The sequence below is a fragment of the Thunnus maccoyii genome, chromosome 9 (genome assembly GCF_910596095.1).
Source record: "Thunnus maccoyii chromosome 9, fThuMac1.1, whole genome shotgun sequence".
NCBI lineage: Eukaryota > Metazoa > Chordata > Actinopteri > Scombriformes > Scombridae > Thunnus > Thunnus maccoyii.
The window spans coordinates 23,907,916-23,931,842 of record NC_056541.1 but is presented as its reverse complement, the minus strand read 5'-3'; the positions used below and the strand labels follow the sequence as shown (position 1 = coordinate 23,931,842).

Below are 23,927 nucleotides of genomic sequence, written 5' to 3'. Positions count from 1 at the left end.
TTAGAACTAGTTGTGATGTCATAAATCAATAAATCATGCTCGCAGGTACACGCCTGAAACTCAGATTTAAGGTGAGCACAGAGAAACTTTCCTCTTCAGTAGATAAAAATGAAAACAGCTTCTAGTGTCAAACTCTGCACATACATCATTTTGCACAGTGAAGGTTTAACATCCAAGTGAGGTTTTGAGTGGATGAGGACTTTAATAATGACCAAAAAGAAAGGATAAACAGAACATAATTTATTGACATTAGTAAAGGCATTATTATAAATCATAAAGGGTGACTTACAAGAAAGTGGTACCACACAATTCATGCCCAAATCTTGGGTCATGGTGATCACTGTTTAAGAGGAACATTTTTGGACATTTTAATTCAGATAAATTGCATAAATTTAACTTTTGAAACATTGTGTTTGCTCACATTTATATTCCTGTATTAACTATTAAATTCAGTAGTGCCCCAATATAAAGCTGAATATGATTGTTAGGAAATGCTGATATTAGCTGGAAGGCAAGCAACACCTTTCTCATATTTTTGCGGTCCATGCAAGTTCAGTTTCCATGGTAATATTTGTATTAAGGCAATGCTCTTTATTCACATATGTGTGAATAACTGCACGTGGAATCTGAGGAGGCATGTAAACAACTTATCTCAAACTTCAAACCTGTGATACGAGTGAGTATCTGCACCACTGTGTACATGTAAGCACGCTCAGATGCAAATCAAAGGGCTGCACAGCGTCTAATGGCTCAGTCTCTGTATGATGGTGGATGCTGATTATCCTCATTGTGCACCCAAGGTCACCGAAATGAAAAGAGCGAGCACACCGCCTCCATTAAATACCTTGTCGCAACCGGTTTCCCAGAACTAAACAGCATACAGTGACAATAGTGGCGTATCTCACAAATGAGAGGAAGTCTACCGAGGATATAAAGTTAGTTAGATAAAAGCCTTGTGTTTTTCCGAAAGTATGTTATCTTTTAACAAAACAAGAAAATAATACTAATTTTTGTATTGCTCCATTACTGCTACACAGACGTTCATGAACTGGGATTACTCACTTATGTTTCCAGATGAACAATAATTTGCTGTATAATACATTCACAGCATTTGGAAATGTTTCTTAGTTGAGTGGAAAGGAAATGCTTCTAAAACAATTACCGGGGCATATGACAATACAGTCTCTGTGTACAAGTAAAGCTCTTTTTAGAAGAAAGGTTACTACATTGCAGATGCAACCTGTTAAAACTATGATTGCCTCCAGAAAATTAATTTTGAAATAAGGTCAGTGAAATCAAAATCATTTTTCTAATTCCTTCTTTCTGCTGCTTTGGCCAGTCAGATTGTAATTGTGGCTGTTATTAAACCCAGTCCTGCACTGACACATGACATTTGTTGCTGAGAAGAAATATTATATGAGGCAAAAGAAACAAAGAATCAAAGACTGCCATAGAAATGCATCAAGCTTGTGCATACTGTATGTTTTTATAGATACGGGAATGCATTAGACTTTCTAATGAGAAGCATGGACAGTTGTGACAATATTTCAGTTCTGGCTTTACTTCAGCTGTTTATTCAGCAAACCCAGCTGAATTATGAAGGCAGCTGTGATCTGCTGTGTCCACAGCATATGTTTCCAATATATAAGATATATAAGATGGATTTTTCTGACTGATGTTCACAGCTGAAGGGAGTTCATGAAGCAGGAAACCATCCTTTCTGCTTTTAATACAGTAAGCAATATATAGCTGCTTGTCTAAAGATCATCCCTGTAAAGGTTACCCTTTGGCTACTGATAAGTTCAGGATTCAACTTATAGTGGACAGTGCCGGTCAGTGACCATTTCTGCACAGCATCTACAGATCTGTTGTCTCTAGTTGTCTAACAACTTACAGTGTGTACCCACTCAGACAAAATCCACTGATTTAACTACCTTTTTTAACCTGTACAAGTGACAAATTGTGGTTTTGTCACTGTGCCTGACTAAGAAATAGTCCTGCATATAACCTCCCGTAAAACCACAAATTGGTGTTTTTACACTTCAGTTTTTGTACTCATTGAGAAAACAAAATATATAACGTTTTATTAGTGAGCGTTAAAGGTGCTGGTAGGTGGATTTTGCTCCTTTTGGACAGAGCCAAGCTAACAAGCTAAAATAAGCTAATTGACTTCGTATTTAATGGAAAAATGGAGAAGTGTTGATCTTCTAATCTAACTCTTGGCAAGAAAGCAAAGAAGTGGATTTTCCAAAAATGATTAAATAAATAAATGAACATGTGCTGAATAACTACATTCCAAATGAAATTATCCAGGTTCTGGCAGACTACGCAAAATTAGCACCAAAGTAATATCTATCACAATTGTGGTATAAATATTCACGTATGTCTGTATACTGTGTGTGTGTTTGCATTCTCTTTGCAATCACTGGAACAAACCTGAAACCGAGCATTTCAATGAGACATTTGAAAGGTTAAAATTTATGCGTCTGTGACACTGATTTCAGATCTTGATCAAAAGCCACATGATCAGAGTGAAGTGGTCAGAGCCAAATGGATGGACTCGGCTATATAGTCCAGGTTACGGCCGTTGATTGCACTCATGTTTAGACAGCCACTGGGTAGCAGGTACACATGTCTCCTTTTCATCAGAAATTCCACCTGCTGACCTAAAATGCAGAAGAAATACTGTATAAGCATCAGTATTCATGATGATATTGTGGGTTTTTCTGATATTTTTATATTAAACAATTTTAGCATGTAAACAAAATGTCCATCTAGAATACATTTTGGCTGTCCATGTAAAATAATCATTATTAGTAATCATCTCTACTGTTTATAGTATTTGTTCATAATCAAATACTGTAAAAGTTCTGTAAAATTATTTCTTATAAATACTTTTGATATCACCAAAATCATGAATATTCTTTTTATAAACACTGACTGAGGTTAAAGCCTGTTGTTGTCCAGACATAAAGTGAGCTCAAAATAATTCATAACTATGTATGGCGTGCAATAATTGGATGTGTAATGACTCTGTAATAATGTACTGTAAGTGCCAATTATCCATTTTGAAGAATTTCACAGTGCAGAAAAGTAATCATGAACATCAGACAGTGTTTTGTTTTTTCCTAATTTCTGGATTTTGCTGCAAATCATTTCCTGATCAATATTATTAGAAAAGTAAGGTCAATATAACAGAAACTGTGCTGTACGCTCCCTACCATTCAAGCCTGTACAACAGTAGAGGCCACTTTGTTGAATCAGGTGGTCCCAGCAACCCGGAGATCCCAAAAGCCTCAACCTTTCTCTCAAGACTTCTCTGATCAGCATACATCTTTCCACAATACGCTTCACTTCTCCCTGCCTGTGGGGAATACAGTGGACAGCATTTGAGAAAAAAATATCAGAATTCAATATCTTCAAAATGTCAAGCATCCAGTGAGCAAAAATTGCATTTTGTCAGCGAAGGAATTTGTCCAATAAATCCTTTTATTTTGTTCTCTTGAGACACTGCCCCACATGCCTAAAGGGATGGCCAGAACAGCTATCACTAGGGACATCTACTGATACTGTAGCAATGACGCAAGTCAAATTCTTTGAATACCAGATTATTCATTCAAGTCGAGCGTGACTCACCATTCAACATAATGGGCTGGGTTGCCGAGCACAGTGGCAACAACATGTGCTCCTCCAACAGACGGCCGGGCCCAAAGCGATCTGACTATTTTGTCAGCTTGAGACTGCACCGCTAACAGGAGGGAGTTGTGCTTTAAGACGCACAGGAGGTGTCCGACAGCTTCACCTGAAGAAGCATGACGTAATGTTACACTTTCTATCTCTTGACTGTACTGACTTTAGCACTGCGTAAAACGTGCATTAAATTGACAAAGCCACTCAGTCATAGGTGAGTGAATATTCAACAGGTCATACAGAAACAAGAAAAAAAGCTGATCTGTATCACAGTGAATTTCCTGATGTTAATTCAAAACTGTTGAGAGAGTAAAATTGGGTGGAAGAAAAAACTCAATGTTCTTTTTCTTGGAACATTGAATTCAAATTGACTGGCTGTATTTTCTTTTAATAGCAGGACCACTGCAGACTGTGTAGTGTTGCTCTCACCATACAATCCGAAACAGTGGGAGAACGATTGAGCACAAAGGAGCTCCATCCCCAGAGATGCACAGTACTGTATAGGCCAGGCGTCCCGCACTAAATCTCCACAGCAAAGCGCCTGTGCGGGCAGCAAGAGGAAAGGAAAAAGCCGCCGCCTCTGTTGAAACAGGAAATAATGATCTGAGTAGGAGTGAAGAGCTACTTGTCTGATAAAAATATAATTGTATCCTTAATTTAAGAGCATAAATGTGCAGGTCAGTTACCATGACGAGTTGTGTAATCACGGCCCATTGATTCGGAGAGAGGTCTGCTCCCGTTGGGTAGTGGGCAGAGGCTGACAGAACAACAACACTTTGCTCCGGAGCCCTCTCCAGATCCCCCAGAAGCTTCTCCAAACAAACACCCCGATGCTCGTCATCCCAGTAATAATATTCACGGATGTCTTGAATCCCTGCTGCCTGGAAGATAGTAGCCAATGAGTCTGCAGGGAGGATCAAGACAAAACATTACATTAGATAGTTAAAGCGCTGCTGCAGCTTTAAACCCCTGCATGTAATTACATTATGGTGACAACAACCTTCTAACTTCTAGTCTATATCAGAAATGTTGGGGGGGTTTTTTTGCATTTGTAATGTAAATATGATATATTTACATGTGTAAAGAGATGAAGGTACATGGTGAGGATGAGGATGTGAGGATGTGTCTTCCTGTCTCTGAGTCTCCACACTTACATTTGCCATCCAAGTGTTTCCTAATCAGAGCCAGCCCACTCCTAAACCCACAGTGCCCAAACCTCAACCTGGTTGTGACAACTGAGTCTTTTCTTTTGCAGGCAAAATTGCTTTTTGTTTTTTCACTATTTTCTGTATTGCAAAGTAAGACCTCCCCTTCTTTTCTTTCCCATGTATTCTGCCACATTTCTTTGACTGACTTATTTATGATTGAAGTGTATTCTGACCGTCCATATTGTCGGACAATTTCTACTCTATCCTCAAGAGCGGCGTTCTTTGCCAAGTAATCTGCTTCCTCATTTCCCTCCTCACGCATGTGTGCTGGTACCCAAATAAAACCCACCTCACACCCTACCTTGTGAATTCTGTATAATTATAAATCTCTGTCAATATATCAGGTCTGGACTTGGATTTGATTTGTCTTAGATTTGTCGTAGTTAAAGATGCTGCTGAATCACTACATATGACTGAGTTGTCTGGTTTATTGTCCTCTACCAATCATAGTGCAATATTGCCAGCATCTCTGCTGTGAATACTGACATCAGATCTGAAAATCTATGTCCATTTTTAATTTGTAATTCAGGAATGGTTACTCCAAATGTCACTTTACCACTCTATGGATCCTTTGATCCATCTGTATAAATATGAACTCCATTCTTGTTGCACATGAGACTTAACTTTCTTGACTAAATCTTCGGATTTATTTCTTTTGTTATTATTCTTTGTTATTATTCAGTATGCATAGCTTAACATCAACGCTCTAACCCACATCACTGAAATAATATATAACGCATATAAAAAATAGCCTAAGTCTTAACTCAACCCTTCTTATTTTCTTACAACAGCACCTTATAGTCTACGCCCTGGTGCAATGTATTTTAAATATTTTTAATGTTTTTTCTATGTGTACAGCACATTGAGTTACAACTACTGTATGAAAAGTGTTAACAAATAAATAAACTTAGATAAAAACAAACATCTTAATAATGCTGGTGACGTCCATGTCTGATGGTAACCAGGCAACGTACAAATTAAAAGCCCTCCAGTGTTTGATACACAGTCCAGACATATAAGAGGTTTTGACCTACTTTTGTTAATGTGGCAGTGCATATAACACACTTTAACACACTGTGGAGTTTTTCCTGTACACATGTTTCCTTTATCTAAAAATCTCCACTATATCATCTAGGCCTAAAGCTGCAAACATATAGTGATTTTTCTGTTTCTGCAAAATGTAAGATTCTCTCAATAAATCTATATGTTTATGGTCTATTATCATCTGCCTACACCTCGTCTAAAGTGCAACTGTTCACATTATATGTTTTCAAACACTTATATTCTTCTCATTATCATCTTTTTCCCTCTGGAATCTCATTGTGTGTATGTTGCTATGCATACAGTCGCAGTCCATTGTTTATTTATATGATATATGTGGCACACACGTGAGTCACCCTGTATTCTCACACTGTGGATAATATGCTGTGTAGGTTAACAAATACATGCAGCTGCAGTCACAACACTGGGATCGTGTGTGTGCTACAGTGTGTTGTTTATGTTTCAGGAGCACAGTTTAATGTGCAACATTTTTCAGCCAACATACTAATGGTTGTTTCCTTAAATGCTGTTCAGGAAGTAAAATCTTACTCACTGTCACAAGGGGAAGAGAGGTAGACCGGCCCGTCCCAAGTAGTACTGACATCATACCAGTGTCTCAAGAGTTCAGCCCCAAGACGCACAGCACTGGTGAAACCAGGAGTTTGGACACCTAACACCTGCAATAAAAGTCAGGAAACACCAAAAATCACTGAGTGCTGATCTTCTATTGATTTGTTTGAAGATGGATATAAATCCCTTATTAAATAAGAGCAACTAAAACAGCTCCCGCCTACCTGAACTCCCTCATTCAGGTGTACACTCCCTTTTGCTCACTACACTCTGCCAATGAAAGGCACCTGGTACCACCACCACAACAGTCACTAGCTAGACTCTTCTCCTCTGAAGTTCCCCGGTGGTGGAACAAGTTACCAAACTCTGTTTGATCTGAAGAGTCCCTCTCAATCTTTAAGAAAAGACTAAAGACCCAACTCTTTCATGAACACGTCTGTACTTGATGGACTTAGGGTGGAGAAAAAACAAAGACACAAACAAAAAAAACTGCTTCTATGCACTCTATGCATTGCCTCTGTGCACCATATGTTGGCATCTACGTCCTATCGGACTGAAAATTAGCTTTATGGCACTTACTCGTGTTGTTCTCTCCTGACAAGATCTCTGCTTGTGTTGTATCAGCTCTCAGATGTATGTTGCTTTGGATAAAAGCGTCTGCTAAATGAAATAGTAAATTTGTGAACTGTAATCTCCAGGTAATGAATGTTCTGATTGATTGGATAGTTAGCCACAGGCTACTGTTTCATCTCTATGTGTTGTTGCTGTGCAAACTGAGGTATAAATATATACAGTAACTATAATCAGATACAGTATATGTACCCGGTTCTCCACTATAGCCTTGGAGCTCTTCCCCAAAGCAGCCTCCGTGGCTCGCCTGGTGAATTCTGTCAGACCAAGGGAAGATGGATACTCTGGACGCAGAGTGGGATCAGTGTGTAGCTGTTGCTTTATTTTCCCAACAAGACGCAGCTCAAAGGTCTGCCCCTCCTCACTGAAATACTCTGTGGAAAAATGAAGACATTTTCATCCAAAAAAACTGTATTGAACTGTGAAAAATCACTGTTATTGTAGATATTAATCGAAAAGTAACAACCAGAGAAAACTGTAATTGAAATGAAATCGTAGAAGAGGTTGAAGCTGAAGTGAACGAGACAAAATATTCACATACCGGCTGCTAAGATGTTATAGTCTTGATATTTCAATTAATTGTAGACTACTATATCAAGGCTAATTTGTTGTCAATTATTGTACCATAAAGAAGATAATAAAGCATGAAGAGGGGTGACTTTAGGTTTGGGTTTGCTAGATTGTACTGTATTTCGAGAGATACACATCAATTAATTATTTTTTTCAGGCTTTAAACCAAATAGCTGATGACAGTGAGGGGAAAACCAACCTACTCCAGGTTTTAAAAAGCCCCCTCATACACTTATGCTGTGGATGAAATCACATGGATATTCTTGTTCATATTCTTCCTATTCTATGACCACATATTGGTTTATTCTGGTTCACTGTGAGCTCTCCATCCAAATGTTTAGGAGTCCATTAAATTAAATTTATATGAACCCCCAGACTGAGTCATTTAGTGTCACCTGTATCTACCCAAGACAGGTGAGGAAGCCACTTATAGCTGAACTCTAAATGTTCCGCTGGTCTGTACATTGAAAGTTATATAACACAAGCAAACATGTTTACATGCTACTTTACAGACTTTTGCAGGAAGATGAAGGAGACTCAATGTGTTTTTGACTGCATAACATTTCTGACATTATTTTAGCGACGAAACCAAGGTGTCTAACAAGTGATAATGTCGTCACCGTAATTACTTGCAACTCATGCAAATTGGCAATCATGGGAGAAGACCTGCCTCTCAGCTTGTTTCCGGGTCGGAGCTCTAAAGGGAGAAAGAAAATAAACTCGTAATAAATGAATTCAGATGAGCGGACTCACCTCTCCCTGCCAGGTACACTTTGCTGGCGTGAGTGTCTGTCTTGAAGGCGGACAATAGCCTCGTGTCAGGATTCACTGCAGCGGTGTGAGTTTTGGTGAACACAGAGAGATGACCCCCTGGTTCTTCATTTTGGTTGACCCCTCTTTCATTAAGGCTACTGGCGGGTCGGCTCATCTTGAACCCAGCCAGCTAAATCAGCCCTGCTGCCTGCAAGCCTTTTGTTTAGGCACTGTTGCCAAGCTACAGCACGTATTTGGATACTGTCACCCCGGCAACGGTGATGGATGAGTTTGTCACTCCCTAATTTGTGGGTCTGGTGAGTTTACTTTTGCCATCGCAGTGAGCTATCATCAAATAGGCTAGCCTGTGTGTGAAAATGAAAGGATCAGTTCTCAGTTTTTCGGTGAAGAAAAGCTTCCAACATGTTTGATTCAAACGCTCACTGATAACAAAAAGAGGCCCCTCGTGCTCCTCATTAAGGTTTGTTGAGGCAGCTTAACTAAGATAGCAGCGTTTAATTGCACAAAGATTCGGTTTTAATGAGCATATTAGGGATCAACATGAGCTGGATATCTTTTTGCATAAGTGGTTTAAAGGGGTTGGTTTAAAGAGACTTTCATGTTCATGCATCAAGCTTGCATCTTTATATGAGGTTTTAGTTCCTTATAGCCTAAAATGTGGAGTAATTTTCTGTACGTGCCTTCATACCAAATGACACAACCTCAGTCAGTTAATGATGAAGAATATACCTCCAGCTTTCCTACTGTGTAATGCTCTTAACAGCAGTAGCAGTGATCCCCACAGTAGCTGAAAACCAGAACATCTTGCAGCTATTATATGGGAGAAAAAAGCAGTGAGCCAGACATTGTAGAAGTACATTTTATGAGGCCAGTAATCACAAATCACTGCACTAGATGGCAGTAGATGGCCAAACCAGGCAGTTAGTCTTGTCAATTAGCTGACCAGGAGTAATTTAAGAAAAAAGTACTTTAAGATACACACTTTCCCCCGGCCTGCTTCATCCACTGTTCTCTGTACCACTGGGCTATTTCTCAGAATATTGCACTCACCAACAGCCTTCAGAGAATCAGTTGCGCAGTAGTAGTATTATTATGTGTAACAGCGGATTCAGAGTTTTCCAGACAAATAATAAAATGTATTATATGCCTTATGGGTGCATTGTTTTCTTGTCTATTGAGACAGATGTCAGCAGAGAAATTCATATCTTTGCCCTTTCTGTCTTGGATTATTCCCTTTTTGTGATTATCGATCATTGGTACAGAATGGTGAGCGTAGACGTAAGTGCCTTTCATTTTTTTCTCAGAGCGAATGACAACACAACATTTACCTTTGAGTCTGTGGATTGCTAGACATGTTTTATCCCCCCCATCCAACCGTATTATGGCTGCAGTTGAAATGTGTGTCTGTGTTTGCCCAGATGTCCATGGCACTAAGAAAAATTACAGCCAAACAACTGAACCAGAAACACAAACACAAAAGCTACAAAAATTGCTATAATGAAACCAATGTTGATTCTGTGACTCAAGGCTTGTGGTCATCTGAGCAAATATGTAATATCATGAGGCTATTATGTTATCAGGATAAGTCTTTGATACTTAATCTAATTAAGCTGCTGTTTATTCAATTAGAAATTAAGGACCCCTAACTAGTGAGCTCTGAAGTCTAAGTTTGGTGTCAAAGGACTTTTTCTTTATCTGAAATTCCCCGTCTGTCCTGAAGAAAACTGCTGTAACATCGGCTGAGTAGAAAAAAGTTCAACGGAAAAAAACTAAACAGAACTAACTTACTAACAGAGTTAAAGAGAATTCTGCATATTTACAATCGAGGGATTTGCATGTGCAATCAAGAGAAGAGAGAGAGAGAGAGAGAGAAAATACTGCACGCTTCAAAGCAGCTCCAAGATTAAAAACATTTAATCAAACAGCAGTGTTGATTAAAGAATGCCTTTGTCATGATTAATAGAAAACACTCAAAATGTGGTTCCTGTAAAGCAATGTGACATATTACTACATCATATTGGAATTGAGTTTTCCCATCTAAAAGAGCTGATAATTGACCTCATGGTTTGACACCTCATATGTTCCCTTTATATATGTTTATAATTGCCCTCTATTAGTGAGTATAATTTATAATCTTTTGTTTTTAATTTTTCATTGTAGACTAGACCAAATAAAATTCAGTGAGATATCTATTGGAAAAAATAAGCAGTGTTGTGCTAGTTTTCCTTCCCATCACCTGCACCTCATTTGCACACTGCTGAATGTTTGATTACATATTAAATCAAACAATGTGATGAGCCATGTTTCGTTAAAGATAATGCATTTTAGTGGCAGTTTTTGTTTCATTTTATTCATATATTGTCAAACCCTCCTAGCTGTACCATAAGGAGTGGTTTTCTTTTCCCTAAAAAATACCATTTTGATTGGTTTTGATCTAATCCTGCTCATGGAAAACATTGTAACAGGAATCAGCTGATAAGAATGTGCCTTAACTTCAGACAGGATAATTGTTTCCAACCCAAGTTGTTGTGGCTTTTTGCTGGATGATGTTTCAGTAGTCACACAGCCGGCCTGGTAGAGCTAATGCCGGTCACAGTTTGTTTTCAAATGTCTCGTATTCTGCTCTTGGTTTATTTTTTAAAGTCCTTTATCTTGTAAATTTCTCGCATAACACAACATGACATCGCCTCAAATAGTAGCCAGGCCAGTGATGGTGGTGGTTTTGGTGGGCGGGTTAACGCTTAAAATAACATCAGAAATGAACATGAAGTTTAGAATTGTCTCTTGGCCTAGCTTGGCCTCTGCTGTCGAATTCAACAGTAGTTTGATAAATCTGAGGGGTCACAAGATGATTATATGGATACAAAGAAAACAAATATATATTTCTGTTATACAATATTATGTTTATTTTGTTCTGGCTTGTCTTTTTTCTTGTGAAATATTTGATTCTCTTAACTCTTCAGGCTTCAGGTTGAACTGAAATTGGAATTCTCACTTCATGTGTAAACTCTAGTGATACTGCAGCTATTGTACATATTTTTTCCTTTATTAAAAACAAGATATTTGTGGAAACAACATCTAAACTTAAAACTGCTGGATGGGTGTATCCATTGGGCGGGGGTTGACTGACATTTAAGAGCTGGTGTTGCTAGGAGACACGCTGTCAACTACTGTGGAGGAAGACATCAGATCCCTGTATAGCCCACAAATGTGAGATGTTTTTCCCCTTTTGTAACAAGCCTACATAATATTGATTATGTACTATGAGCAATTTTATCCCTTTATAACATTCAACATTAGGGAGAACCTATTCTGTTGATATGTTTGTACTTCACTTGAAAAGTTGAAGCTTTTTAGCCTAGCTTGCTAACATCAGCAGTGATTCCCACTAGACATTACTTTTCTTTCATGTCATTTCAAGCATTTGCGTTAGCTGTCTCTTTCTCGTGTTCAGATGTGGTGATGGTAAATGGCCAAACTGTCAAAACTCACAGCAACAAGTAGTCCTGTAACCTCAGCACTCTTGATGTCTCCCCGTAATCCGAGTCACCGCACAGAGTAACTAATGTAAGAAGTTTCTGAGTAACATTGGCAGTGCTCAAATCACAGATGGGACCAAGCAACAGCTACCAACGTCAGTCTCCAGCTGGTTTACTTCCTGTGTGACCAGTGGAACTGAACTGAAAATTAAGTATTTATTTTACCCGCCCACACTGATCATATTGCATCAATTGGACTACCAGGACCCAAACCCAAACCCTCGTGTGATTATTGAACATCGGTACAGAATGATGAGCGTAGGCATAAGTGCCTTTCATTTTTCTCTGAGTGAGTGACGACAAAACATTTACCTTTGAATTTGTGGATTGCCAGACATGTTTGCCCCCATCGAACCGTATTATGGCTGCAGGTGAAATGTGTGTCAGGCTATCTGTGTTTGCCCAGATGTCCATGGCACTGAGAAAAATTACAGCCAAACAACTGAACCAGAAACACAAGTACAAAAGCTGCAAAACCTGCTATAATGAAGCCAGTGTTGACTCTGTGACTCAAGGCTTGTGGTCATCTAAGTGAATATTGTCATATCATGAGGCTATTATTAGTGTGAGTAGTAAGAAAGAGGATGCTATGGCAGAGGTTGAAAGCTTGGCCCAGTGGTAAATTCACTCCTGAAGAACACCAATGTAGGCGGTGCACACCGCCTGCACAAAACAAATAAATAAATAAAAACTTATATCAACACCAACTGATTTGGAAGAATTTTAATTTCAGTTTTAACTTTAAAATGAAACAACCTAACAAGGAAAAGTCACAGACGACAAGGGGTCACAAGTAGACTATGCCTCATTTTGGGAGGGACACATGCCAAAACGGTTGGGAACCACTGTTGTACAGTAGATAGTAAAGATTTAGTGATGAATGGCCGCGGGCAGTTTGCACACAGAGCACACATGACCAATGTTACACAGTTTTATAATATTTTATTTCTCAATGCAACACATGATGATACGAAAGTCATAACGCATGACAAGATGTGCCGATACAACAAATAATGGATGAGGTGGAGGCAAAGTACACTAGTATTTCCTCCATCAAGTGCATTATTTTCTATATCAGAACACTTCAGAGTGCGTTATAGAGCTTATAACATGGCCACTTACCAAAGGAAAAAATGGAAGGGAGTTTACTGGCAACGTAGCTGTAGCAGATGTATTTTTGCCATGGTTACCTGCAGTTTATAATACTGTACCTTGCACAATGACTTAACAATTGTTAAACTATTGACCGTAATTATCTTTCACATAAGATTTTAACATTCAGCCAATCAGAAATGAACATTTTCCATAGCCATGGTATGACTTAACATAGACTACAGGATGTAAGCATGATAACTTATTGTGCGGATACAGAGTCCAGGCTCCAAATAGAAACATCAAGACTGAAAACAGACACCAGAATTGAATATTTGAATGCACAGCCCTTTGGTTGAATTGACATTACACTGAAGAGTTTGTGCAATGAAAATGAAGGTTTTTTTTTAACTGGATTGTGAAAACAGTCTTGCCAGAATTATGACCTTGTATTAAGTTAGACAACTTTTTGTATTACGCTACAGATTCAGTGTATCATAAATAGATAACTTACTAGATAATATACTGTACAAAATCTGTTTTTTGTTTGTCCTTTTGAAACCACAGGTCACATCAACTGTGTCCAAAGCTTTACTGGAATGTATTTAAAACTTGCAGTTAAATATTTTCTCATTCAGGAACAGAAAGTCTATTGCAAACAGTATGTAGATGACACTGGGAGGTTCAACGTTAGTGTCACCTAATATCAGTGAGTTGCAGTAGTCCATCTGCTGTCCACGGAGAGGTTAGTCCAGTCATCTCACTCATTGGAGTTTATCAGGGCCGATGGTTGAACTCTTCTTTAGGTTGTCCTCACTGTTGCTTGGTCTCAGCCTTTTGCAGGATTCACAGTAACGGCTGAAGAACAAAGTTTCCTTCAGTAGCTCGACATTTCACAGTTCTCATCCATCTTTCTCCTGCAATGTGAAGCTGAAAAGAGATGGACACGTTAGCATGTGCTATTTCTACTGAAATGAAAAGCAGGCTTGAGCAAATCTGATGTAAATACAGTAAAATATAGTCTATTTTGAATATTGTACAAAGAACAGATGACCCGGTGTCACCTAGGGAGGAACAGTTTGCCATTACAATCAGTGTGACATTCAGTTTGCAATTATGGTGTTTAGTCTCTAAGGCAGAAATTACTGACAATGACATGATCCAACAATCATCTGCGATTATGTCACTGTTTTTTTTTTTTGTTTGTTTTTTTTCTTCCAATTTTTCAATTGAATTCTGAACACATGGTCTATTTTTTTTAGCCTCATTGGTTTACAGAATACCTGAAAAGTACCTGAAGGCCAAATGTCTCATTATGAATCTCGTAATAACTTTGACTTGGTGTGCAGCCCTGTGAGATGTGACCCTATCAAAAAAACACTAAGTGCTTTTTACTGTATGTCACTGTATGAGTTGTTGGTCTGTGCTGGTCACACCCTTTGTGGCATTTCAGTTTCTATCAGATAAGAAAACTCAGAGGCAACAAGTTGTTGTAGTTGTTTTACAGGTTACAGTATGTTGATGTTTTTAGCTGAAAAACAATGATATCATCGCTGGCTTATTCCATTTATTTTTCTTCTTACTAATTACAGAAAGTTTTGTACCCTCTTATCCTCTTATCCTCTTATCCTTTTGTACAAGTGTACCTTTTTTTTCCAACAAGACAGGAATTCTGATGCTATCACCTCCACTGTACATGTCTCCACAGGAAGACATAAACTAGAACTGAAAAGGATATGCAAGAAACTATTTACAATGCAGCTTCATCTGGATTCCCATAGTTTTTTTGAAATCTTACCATTTTACTGTATGTAGAAAGGTGGAATCACAATAGTCTTTTCCCTCATTTCATAGGTAAGAGGGATTTTAAGCTAAAAGGCTCCAGAAATAATATTCTGTTATACATTCTGTTGAACCTCACATTCACAGTTGAGTCATTGGATTATTTTAAATTACAAACCACAGACATAGCTTGCACATATTTTTGTAGTCTCCATTTAAATTAAAAGAGCTAAGCTCATCAAAGTTAAGGAAAATCCATTCATCATCTGTGGCGTGTGTATTTTCTCTCTGTAATGTACACACTGACATACAGTATTGACTGCAAATAGAAATTATTTAGTCGTATTGTTTAATATGATTTCAGTCATTTGTATTTTTGTTTAGTAGTTCTACTACTTGTTGGGATAAATATTCAAAATGTATGTACACGATCCAAGAAAAAGAAATGTTTTGTAACGTAATAATCTGTTTATAGAAACAGCTAGAAAATTCAGCTAAATATAATTTTGCTTACGTATTTCATAGTAGGCCAGACAAACCAAATCTACTGATAGACAGACATTGTGAATCTAAATTTACTCTAATTTCATTTTTTAGTTAATCTGAATCTCATATAATTGAACTAGTGTCTTTGTAAGCAGTGTCTTTGTAAACAGTGTCACGGCTCTTGTCAATCAGATGTAATTGTCTTTTTAATTTTCATCTAGCTACAAAATCAGTGGCATGTAACCATTCACAGACCAACCAATTAGCGTAAAGTCAGTCAAAAAGTCCACAATTGTTAAACTGTAATTAATCCTAACAAACATATTAAAAGCAAGCCAGTAGGAGAAAGACACTGTCCTGTGCTGATATGTTAAAATATACTTTAATATTTATTGTTATTGTTAAGATAAATGTTACTCTATATTGTGATGTAGATTTTTGCAAGTGCAACTCAATACAAAGAGTTAAATTCAGACACCAAGTCAGACCATGAATTAATATATTAGGAGATGAGTTGCACAAATTTCTAAGCCAAAGACATTTAATCATTTTCAAAAGGCTTGAATACATTAATCAGGAAATACCTTTGAAATGCAAACATGATTTTAATTAAATTAAATATTTGTGTTATTGTGATAGAAAGTGTTAATACTGAAAGCTTCGGTCATGCTGTAATGATTTTAGCAGCTGTTGTAGAGATACAACAGAGAAGAATATTCAGTTACGGTTTATTGCTGTTTAAAAATCTGTCCAGACCTTAACAATTTAGAATTATACATTCTCAAGTGTTTGCTCTACTCCCGGATGCCTCCATTTAAAGACCCTGATGCAGTGTGATTGGCTCTGTTATCAGCCAGGCTTGAAAGGGAATGCTGGAGGTTTCCCACAGGTCACTACCAACATGTTTTGCTTTATTCTGCCCCTTGTTTCATGCTCTCTTGGGCCTGATCTCGCTCTTAGCGAAATAAATGCACTTTATGGAAGTTCGGTCAGAGGCACCGTTAGCATACTGCAGAGAAAAGCTCAGAATTACAGGGTTCATGGCACAGAGGAAAAAAGCAATAGCGCACACCACCCCCTCTTAAAACACCATCAAAACATCAGGTAATGTGTTCCTAATGATATGCTCGATGCAATGCCTTAACTTATTACACCAGTATTTGGGCCGCTTTGAAACCACATGTAGCTATAACCTGCTGCACATTAGCAGCTCAGTGTAGTAAAATGCTTGTCAATCACAAACCCTGCAACAAACATCAATCACCGGTCAGTCACATACGTATGTACTGCATGCTGTATTTTCACACTCATATTGCAATAACAAAGTGTCCATTAATACAGCACTGGATATTTTGGGAGGGTACAGCATGCATGTGCAAGAAATACAATTATATCTTCATATTTAGCTGGCATAATGATGCCGTTCATTCCAGTAACACACAGTAACTTACAGTATAAACTTGAGATGCCTGCATTATAAACACAATGTCCTTTTTAGAGTTGTCTTAATGGGCTGTCAACTACTATGACTCCAATATTTACACAATCATTTGGAGTAATGAGACACTTGTAGTGACATTAGTGAGTCATAGTGAGTATTAATATTGGGAATGACATTCTTCACTGTCTCTCTGTGCTTTGTTTAATATTTGGTTATTTGTGCACATTTTACTCATCACAGTAAAAGCACACAAGCTAAGAATATGTATGTGCCGTATTTGTTTGTTTTATGGTTATGAGAAGATTTTGTTGTGAATTGTCAATAAGAGTATTATCAGAGTCCAGATGCATCACGCAAATTTGCATAAAATCCATTTTCAATTGTAGATCAGTGCAAGCGCCAGCGTTGCCGTCAGATGTTGCTTCAGAGTTAAATCTGAGCTGATCAGCCGCAGTGCTTTGTTGTCCTGCACCATCAGCTCATGATATCACGGTAATATTTATGCTACTATATTTTGTCTAAGATGGAAAATATTTTAATGTGAATTTGATGACTGTGCAAGATACCTTTTTTCACTTTTAGAGATGTTTTTGTGCAACATGTTGACAGCCGTTTACTCAGGTGTGTGTTTTGATCATTTAATTGTAATGCATCAGCACAGCTGCAGTGCACATAGACATGTTTCCTGTAATAATAATAATAATATTGTTCCATGGTTTAAATTCCTGTACGGCTTCTGCACTGTAACTCTGTGTCTTTGATGTGCTGAAGAGGAGACGTGTGGTCATGTTTCTGGACCAGTCTGTCAGACTCCTCATTTCTTCTATACACTCACACTGAAATTTACTTTGTTGGCGACCTTGTTGGCTGCTGCTCTTTGAAAAATAAACGTTCCACTCTCTGTTAGCATAATTTTAGTGTTCTAAATCATGGATAAACTGTGCTAACAAGCTCCCTCTGCTCATAAGACGGCAATGCCTTTCAAATACATGAAGGCTTTGTCTTAAATTCCTCCAATACACATATTAGGACTAATGGAGTAGCAGGCTATCTCACTTCAGAGCGACATGCAATGGAAGAACACAATGGTAAACTTGAATTAATTCTGTGAAAAAAGTCACACAACTTAGCAGATCTGCCTCCATGTGCACTTTGATGACTAAAACTAACTGGCAGAGGATTGTGACAGATGAATTAGAAACGCTGTTATGCAGGGAATCCATGAAAACATGCACTTGTCATATGTAGCATGGTGCATACGTGACAGAGTCTGAAGGCGACTGTGTATGTTGATAAGGGTAGGAATGATATGCCTGCATGTATTTCTGTGAAAACAAAGTAAGTATTGATAATGGCTATTATGTGCTGTGCAGAGCAGTGCAGCCACTCTTCCCTAGTAACCATTCATCTCAGTGGTTTTTACCTCGCTTTTTATCAGCCCTGGGGATACATCAGCACCTGACTTAACCAACCCTGCTGTTGCATGTTGTCCCAGGGTTTAAAGGAAATGTGGAGCTAAATTTGGTCTTTTGTGTAGCTTGTTAAATAGATGACAGGAATAACTGTGGAGCACATAGTCTCTAGCATGGTATTATTGGCACTCTGAAGCAACAACTAACCTCTACAGAAGCCCAGACTCTATTGAGAACAGTTTGTCACATTCGTTCATTAAACCTGTCTTGGAGCCGTGGCCTCGTCAGAGTCATTCTTGAACGGCTGGTCTCACTTAGGTTTCTAATCCTGCTGAAAGCGCAGTGTGAGTCTGCTGAGCCTTCCCCTTGGGGTGATTTACTACAGAACACACCAGGCTCCTTTTAAGGAAGACTTTTATATGCTTTTAAATGTCTCACATTTTACAGCCCCATTGATTATGTCTATAAAATTCCACTGAGAGGATGTCATGTAAAGAGGAGAGGAAAATGATATATAGTATGCAGAGTAAATATTTAAAATGAAACATCCCTCTTCCATAAAACTGGATTGCTCATGGGAATTCGGATGGCAAGGCAAGGGCTGTAGTGTAAGTGGTCCGCCACTTGTCAAATAAAATTGAATAATGAGTTGTGAATTTAACTTTTGTGTTAGAAATTGCATAATTTGCATGTTTATGTGCATTATTGAAATTAAGTTCATTGATTTCACTCTGAAATTTAAACACTTCAAATTTACTTTATCTGCTGTTTGTTAGTAGAAATCCACATAAACAAGCTATAATTTCAACTTGCGCAAAAGCATTCAGTTTGTGACAACATATAATTTAGAAGTAAAAGTTGGAGACATAACCAACCACACTGATCACATATTAGTTGTCAATATATTTTTAAACAACTATGATTATCAAGTCAAGTATTATTTGTCTTTTTTGGATTTTGAGATTTTTCAGCTGTAATAATATCTGCTAATATTGTTGCCACAAACAGAAAACTTTCTGCGAGATGAATTTGAAATCTTGTGGAATAATTTCTAATGGCAATAACTTCAAAGCTTTTTTATTGTAATTGAAAACTAATTTGAGAAAAAAGGGAAATTCAACTACTTTCAAATGCAGAAGTCATGATATAAATTAATTCGGTAAGTGGCGCAATTCTTACACCACAATCAACCTACATTTTACCACTAATGGGCTAAAAACCTAAAAAATAAAATCCACCATCTCATAATTATTACTGCATATCTTGCAGCATTGAACTTGTATATTAGAATAATGATCAAGTACTCATCTGTCCAACCCCAGTTAACCTGTGTAAACATGGGCGTTCTCATTGGCTGTCAGTCTTGTAAACAGCCTCTCCAGTTACGGGGGAAGTCTTGTGCGTAAGTGATAAAGATTTATCTGCTGCAGGGGGTGTTGGGCAGGGCACACTGAGGCCCACTGACAGGCAGAGAGCCACACTAATATTTGGAAATGTCATCAAACGTGCTCAGCAGTACAGCTGAAGGTTTTACAGTGTTATTTAAAGGCCCTTATCCTTATGAGATACAGTTTTCATCAGATACCAGATGATAAAATTGACAAAAAAGCTACATATAAGGCATACAGGTTTCTATGGAATATTAAATTAATTATGACATTGTTAACTATTGTTATACAGTGTAAAACATTATTCACCCCAAACACAGTGCTAGCAACATGTCTTAAGGTTATGAGCAACCTGTGGACATCTGTTAGTTATTTTTACTATGTTTACAGCCGGGTCCAAACACTGATAACATGTAACATAGTAAAGTAACCAATACAGGTACAGTCCTCAAACATTCATTAAATATGCATAAAAATTCAAATATTAAGTTCCAGTTTTAGTTTAGTAATATTGAAACACCCCAGCTGCTGCCAGTGGTTCAGAGATTTATTTTTCTGTACTGTTGCGCTCCATCTATTTTACTCCTGGACAGCAGCACACTGATGTATTAGAACATGTCCAAATATGGATTTCTACTTTTAATAAATGCAAAATGCATAATAATGCAGCATAATGATATTCAAAATGAAAAAAAAATATCTGTCCTAAAACCATTTTTGACATCTTTAAAAGTAGGATGCCTTGTTTATGTATTTATTCTCTGCAAACTGTATATCAAAGAAATATAGTAAGCACAATACTGAAAAGATGGGTAAATGTATAGAGTTAAACTTTTATAAATAACCAATAATGGGCTAAATATATTAGTAATCATAGGAAACAGATAAATGTTTTTCTATTAAATATCTTTATGTTTAGTTTCAAATGTCATTAATTAACCGTTAAAGACAATGTTTGCAAACTGCATTAAATGTAAAGTAATGCTATTTATAGTGTCTTTATCTTTTCATTTTTGATTATTGTGTTGGCAAACAAAAGTGAAACAAACACACAAGCACACATGCGTAGGCGTGTTTCACCAGCATCATTGCACAATAGTCTGCTAATCTGCAGCAGGATGTCCAAAAGCGGTAAGTAATGTAAATTGTTTGATTCCCCGTGAAATTGATTCTATTCTAAGGGTCTTCAGCTTCATAGTGCAAATGATCTGCTCACATGCCACGTGATGGACCACTGATGTTACAGATAACTCTATTGAATTCATGTTCAAAAAGAGGAAAAAAGGGGAATGAAACATTTCAAACTTGTTTCAAACACTCACTGCCACCTCGCTGTCCTTTCAGTTTCATAGAGATTTGATATCAAGTCTGTGAGTTTCTCTCAGTAAGTAAGTAAGATGCAGTGAGATTTCATAATGTAGTATTTCAACTGTAATATTTCATAGCAAATACTAAAAAAAAGATTAACAAATTGAATTAAATTATTCATGTAAGTGTGAGTAAAATGCAGAATGTGACTTTTCCCTGCTGGGTATTTTTAATCATTATTTTATTATTGTGGCAGGTAGTTGTGTTGTTATTAACTGTTGTAGTTGTTGTGCATGATATCATGTTTGTGTATCAGCTGTCAAAAATGATTATCAATGTCTTTGACAGTACGATTACACTTTCTGTATTTGAAGAGTGTTTGTGTTAAGTTGAAATCTTAAAACATTCATCATACTGAAACAAACTGACTGCATGAGGAAAATGAATTAAAAAAAAAAACTTACAATTCAGTTTCTGGCTCTGAGAAGTCACTGAACTGTGTGCTGCCGTTGGACTGGATACGACCAGGGGAAGCCTCCTCACTTCTGCTGCTTCCCTGAGTGCTGGTCAGGCTGTCGTTCCCCTCCGTTCTGCCAGTCGGAGTTTTTTGGAAAGAGCCTGCCGTGCCTGACTCAGCCTGCCACAGAAAACAGGAGCAGCGAGTCCGCAGCTCTTTATAGAAAGTATTGAGCTGTAGGGTGGACACCCATGGGCAACCCAGCAAGTTCTTGAAAGCAGTACGAAACTCTGGACTCCGGCAGTAGATAATAGGATTGAGACCAGAGTTGATATAACCCAGCCAGTTTAACAGTCGGAAGATCTTTTTTGATGGAACATCTCTGTTAAAAGCGTTGATGATGTTGGCGACAAAGAACGGCAGCCAGCACACAGTGAAGGTCCCCATGATGATACCCAAAGTCTTGAGGGCCTTTTGCTCTTTGACAAGCATCAGCCGTGACGGTCTTCGCTTGGCACTCTTCCTCCGCATTGCATTGTTGCTGGAGCCCACACATGCCGAGGGCAGGATATCATTGATGTGGGGGCCAACTGGCATCTGTGGTGCACACTCATTCTGGAAACGCATGCGACTTTTATCTATAAGCTGTACCTGCCGATTCGCTATTAGAAAGACTTTTGCATACACAAATATCATTATGAGCAGCGGAATGTAAAAAGACACTATAGAAGATATAATGGCAAAGGCCCTGGTGGTCACAAAGTCACAGCATGCAGGGTCATTGTAGCACTCCTCCGCTTCAGGGTCTCCGTCTGCACGCCAGTACCCTTTCATAATTGGTACAAAGGAAATTAAGGCGGACACTACCCACACCAAACAAACTATTACCCTGGCACGCCACTTATTGAGTAAAACCTGGTGTCGCAGCGGCCTGGTGATGGCTATATACCGATCCACTGCTATGACACACAGCGTCTCAATGCTCGCTGTCACACACAGAACATCCACAGAAGTCCAGAACTCACAGAACGTGTCACTCAACTGCCATTTTCCTGTCACCACAATAGTGGTCCCCAGAGGCACCACGAGGACCCCCATGATGAGGTCCGCACACGCTAGAGACATGATGAAGACGTTTGTCGTCGTCTGTAGCTGTGAAGTGCGAGCCACAGCTATGATGACAAGCAAGTTTCCCAGAACTATGGTCAGTATGATGATGACCAGAATGATGAGACTCCAGGGTCCTGCTGCATGGTGGTAGGGTCCTGTGCTGTTGGTCACATAGGATGCTACTGTGCTTAGGTTGCCATCCATTATTCACTGGCTCAACTCAGTCACAAGAAGCGGAAGATGTGTTTTCTCACGTCAAAGTTAACAAAGCTAAAAAATCTACACTTCTTACAAGCATCATAAATGTGCTAAAAATAAAAAAAAAACGATGTTTTTCTGTAGGAGTTTTCCTCAGTAAAACATAGTTCTATTCTAGTCTGTGCATTGCTTTTTTGCTTACATTTCACGCCTTCAGAGTCTTGTTTGGCGATGCTCAAACTTCAGCAGTGGCTTTCCATCTTTCCAAAGATGAGGTTCGTCTACTGAAGGCAACGACATGTTCTCTAAAAAGATGTATCCAAACTGTCCACAAAGCTGAAACAATATTAGGTCATGGAGTTGCAACACTTTCATGAATCCAAGAAAAAAGTGCAAACATTAGGTGAAAAAAAGTCTTGGAGAGGAAAACTCAGCGTTGTCCATTTGTATATGTCCACTGGGATTAGAGGAGAGTTGCAGTTTCGTTGAATCTTGCATGAGCCACAATGCCACACAGTTGGACTGTTGGAGATCAAGCAATAGTGACGCTGTCGCAAGAACCACCAGAGTGCACCAGAGTGGCTGCCCACTCTTTCTTTTGCACTCTCTCTCTCTTTCTCTCTCTCTCTCTCTCTCTCTCTCTCTCTCTCCCTATCTCTCTCTCTCTCTCTCTCTCTCTGAGTGCAGTGCAGGTTGCCCAAGATTGTATTGGCTCTAATCACACCCTGGCTGAAGGCAGAGGGGAGGAGTTGAAAAGTGTGCCTGTGTGCTGAAGCCATACAGGGATCAGCACCCTTACTAGAGCCACACACATGCGAACAATCAACCACACACACTCACAAAGACACATAGTATATATAACTATAGGCCAATAATTGTTCAGTGTGTAAAATGTGTGTAACATGTAAAAATTAGACAAATCCATCTGCATTAAAACTGCAAAAATAACCTTGTGTATCTGATGACCAGTAGCTCTCTGTTCTTTACCATCACTGATGTTGTGTTAAATGTAAACGCTACACTAAGCTTGTTAACCTATTAACTGTGTCTGTCACCTGACTGTGTCAACAATGAGACAGGCTTTTCCACTGCTGGCTTCTGCTCCGATTGTCAAATGATGCTGGATTATGTCAAACACACACATCCAAGGTTCAACATTTTTTGTCACTTGTATAAAGACATGTTGCCTTTGCGGTAAAAAAAAAAAAAAAAAAGGGATTATTTTGTCAAA

The 23,927-nt window shown here is 38.3% G+C and overlaps 2 protein-coding genes across 2 annotated transcripts; both read right to left on the bottom strand.

The window, feature by feature from the left end:
* Nucleotides 1-220: 220 nt before the first annotated feature.
* Nucleotides 221-8,744, bottom strand: got1l1 (glutamic-oxaloacetic transaminase 1 like 1). Its single transcript, XM_042422469.1, has 8 exons — nt 8,463-8,744; nt 7,332-7,513; nt 6,493-6,616; nt 4,377-4,594; nt 4,120-4,270; nt 3,637-3,802; nt 3,222-3,364; nt 221-2,666 (listed from the first exon to the last, which is right to left on the bottom strand). The coding sequence occupies exons 1-8, from the start codon at nt 8,635-8,637 to the stop codon at nt 2,527-2,529; spliced, it is 1,299 nt and encodes a 432-aa protein (XP_042278403.1). The 5' UTR covers nt 8,638-8,744; the 3' UTR covers nt 221-2,526.
* A 4,231-nt stretch (nt 8,745-12,975) lies between these two features.
* Nucleotides 12,976-23,248, bottom strand: adrb3a (adrenoceptor beta 3a). Its single transcript, XM_042421715.1, has 2 exons — nt 21,396-23,248; nt 12,976-14,044 (listed from the first exon to the last, which is right to left on the bottom strand). The coding sequence occupies exons 1-2, from the start codon at nt 22,700-22,702 to the stop codon at nt 14,017-14,019; spliced, it is 1,335 nt and encodes a 444-aa protein (XP_042277649.1). The 5' UTR covers nt 22,703-23,248; the 3' UTR covers nt 12,976-14,016.
* Between the last annotated feature and the right edge of the window lie 679 nt (nt 23,249-23,927).

Coding starts and splice junctions, on each gene's coding strand:
- adrb3a (XM_042421715.1), bottom strand. CDS start 22,702: ATGGATGGCAACCTAAGCACAGTAGCATCCTATGTGACCAACAGCACA. Junction 14,045..21,395: donor TCAGAGCCAGAAACTGAATT/GTAAGTTTTTTT, acceptor ATCTCTTTTCAG/CTTCACATTGCAGGAGAAAG.
- got1l1 (XM_042422469.1), bottom strand. CDS start 8,637: ATGAGCCGACCCGCCAGTAGCCTTAATGAAAGAGGGGTCAACCAAAAT. Junction 3,803..4,119: donor CCACTGTTTCGGATTGTATG/GTGAGAGCAACA, acceptor ATGCTTCTTCAG/GTGAAGCTGTCGGACACCTC. Junction 2,667..3,221: donor CTGTTGTACAGGCTTGAATG/GTAGGGAGCGTA, acceptor TCTGCATTTTAG/GTCAGCAGGTGGAATTTCTG.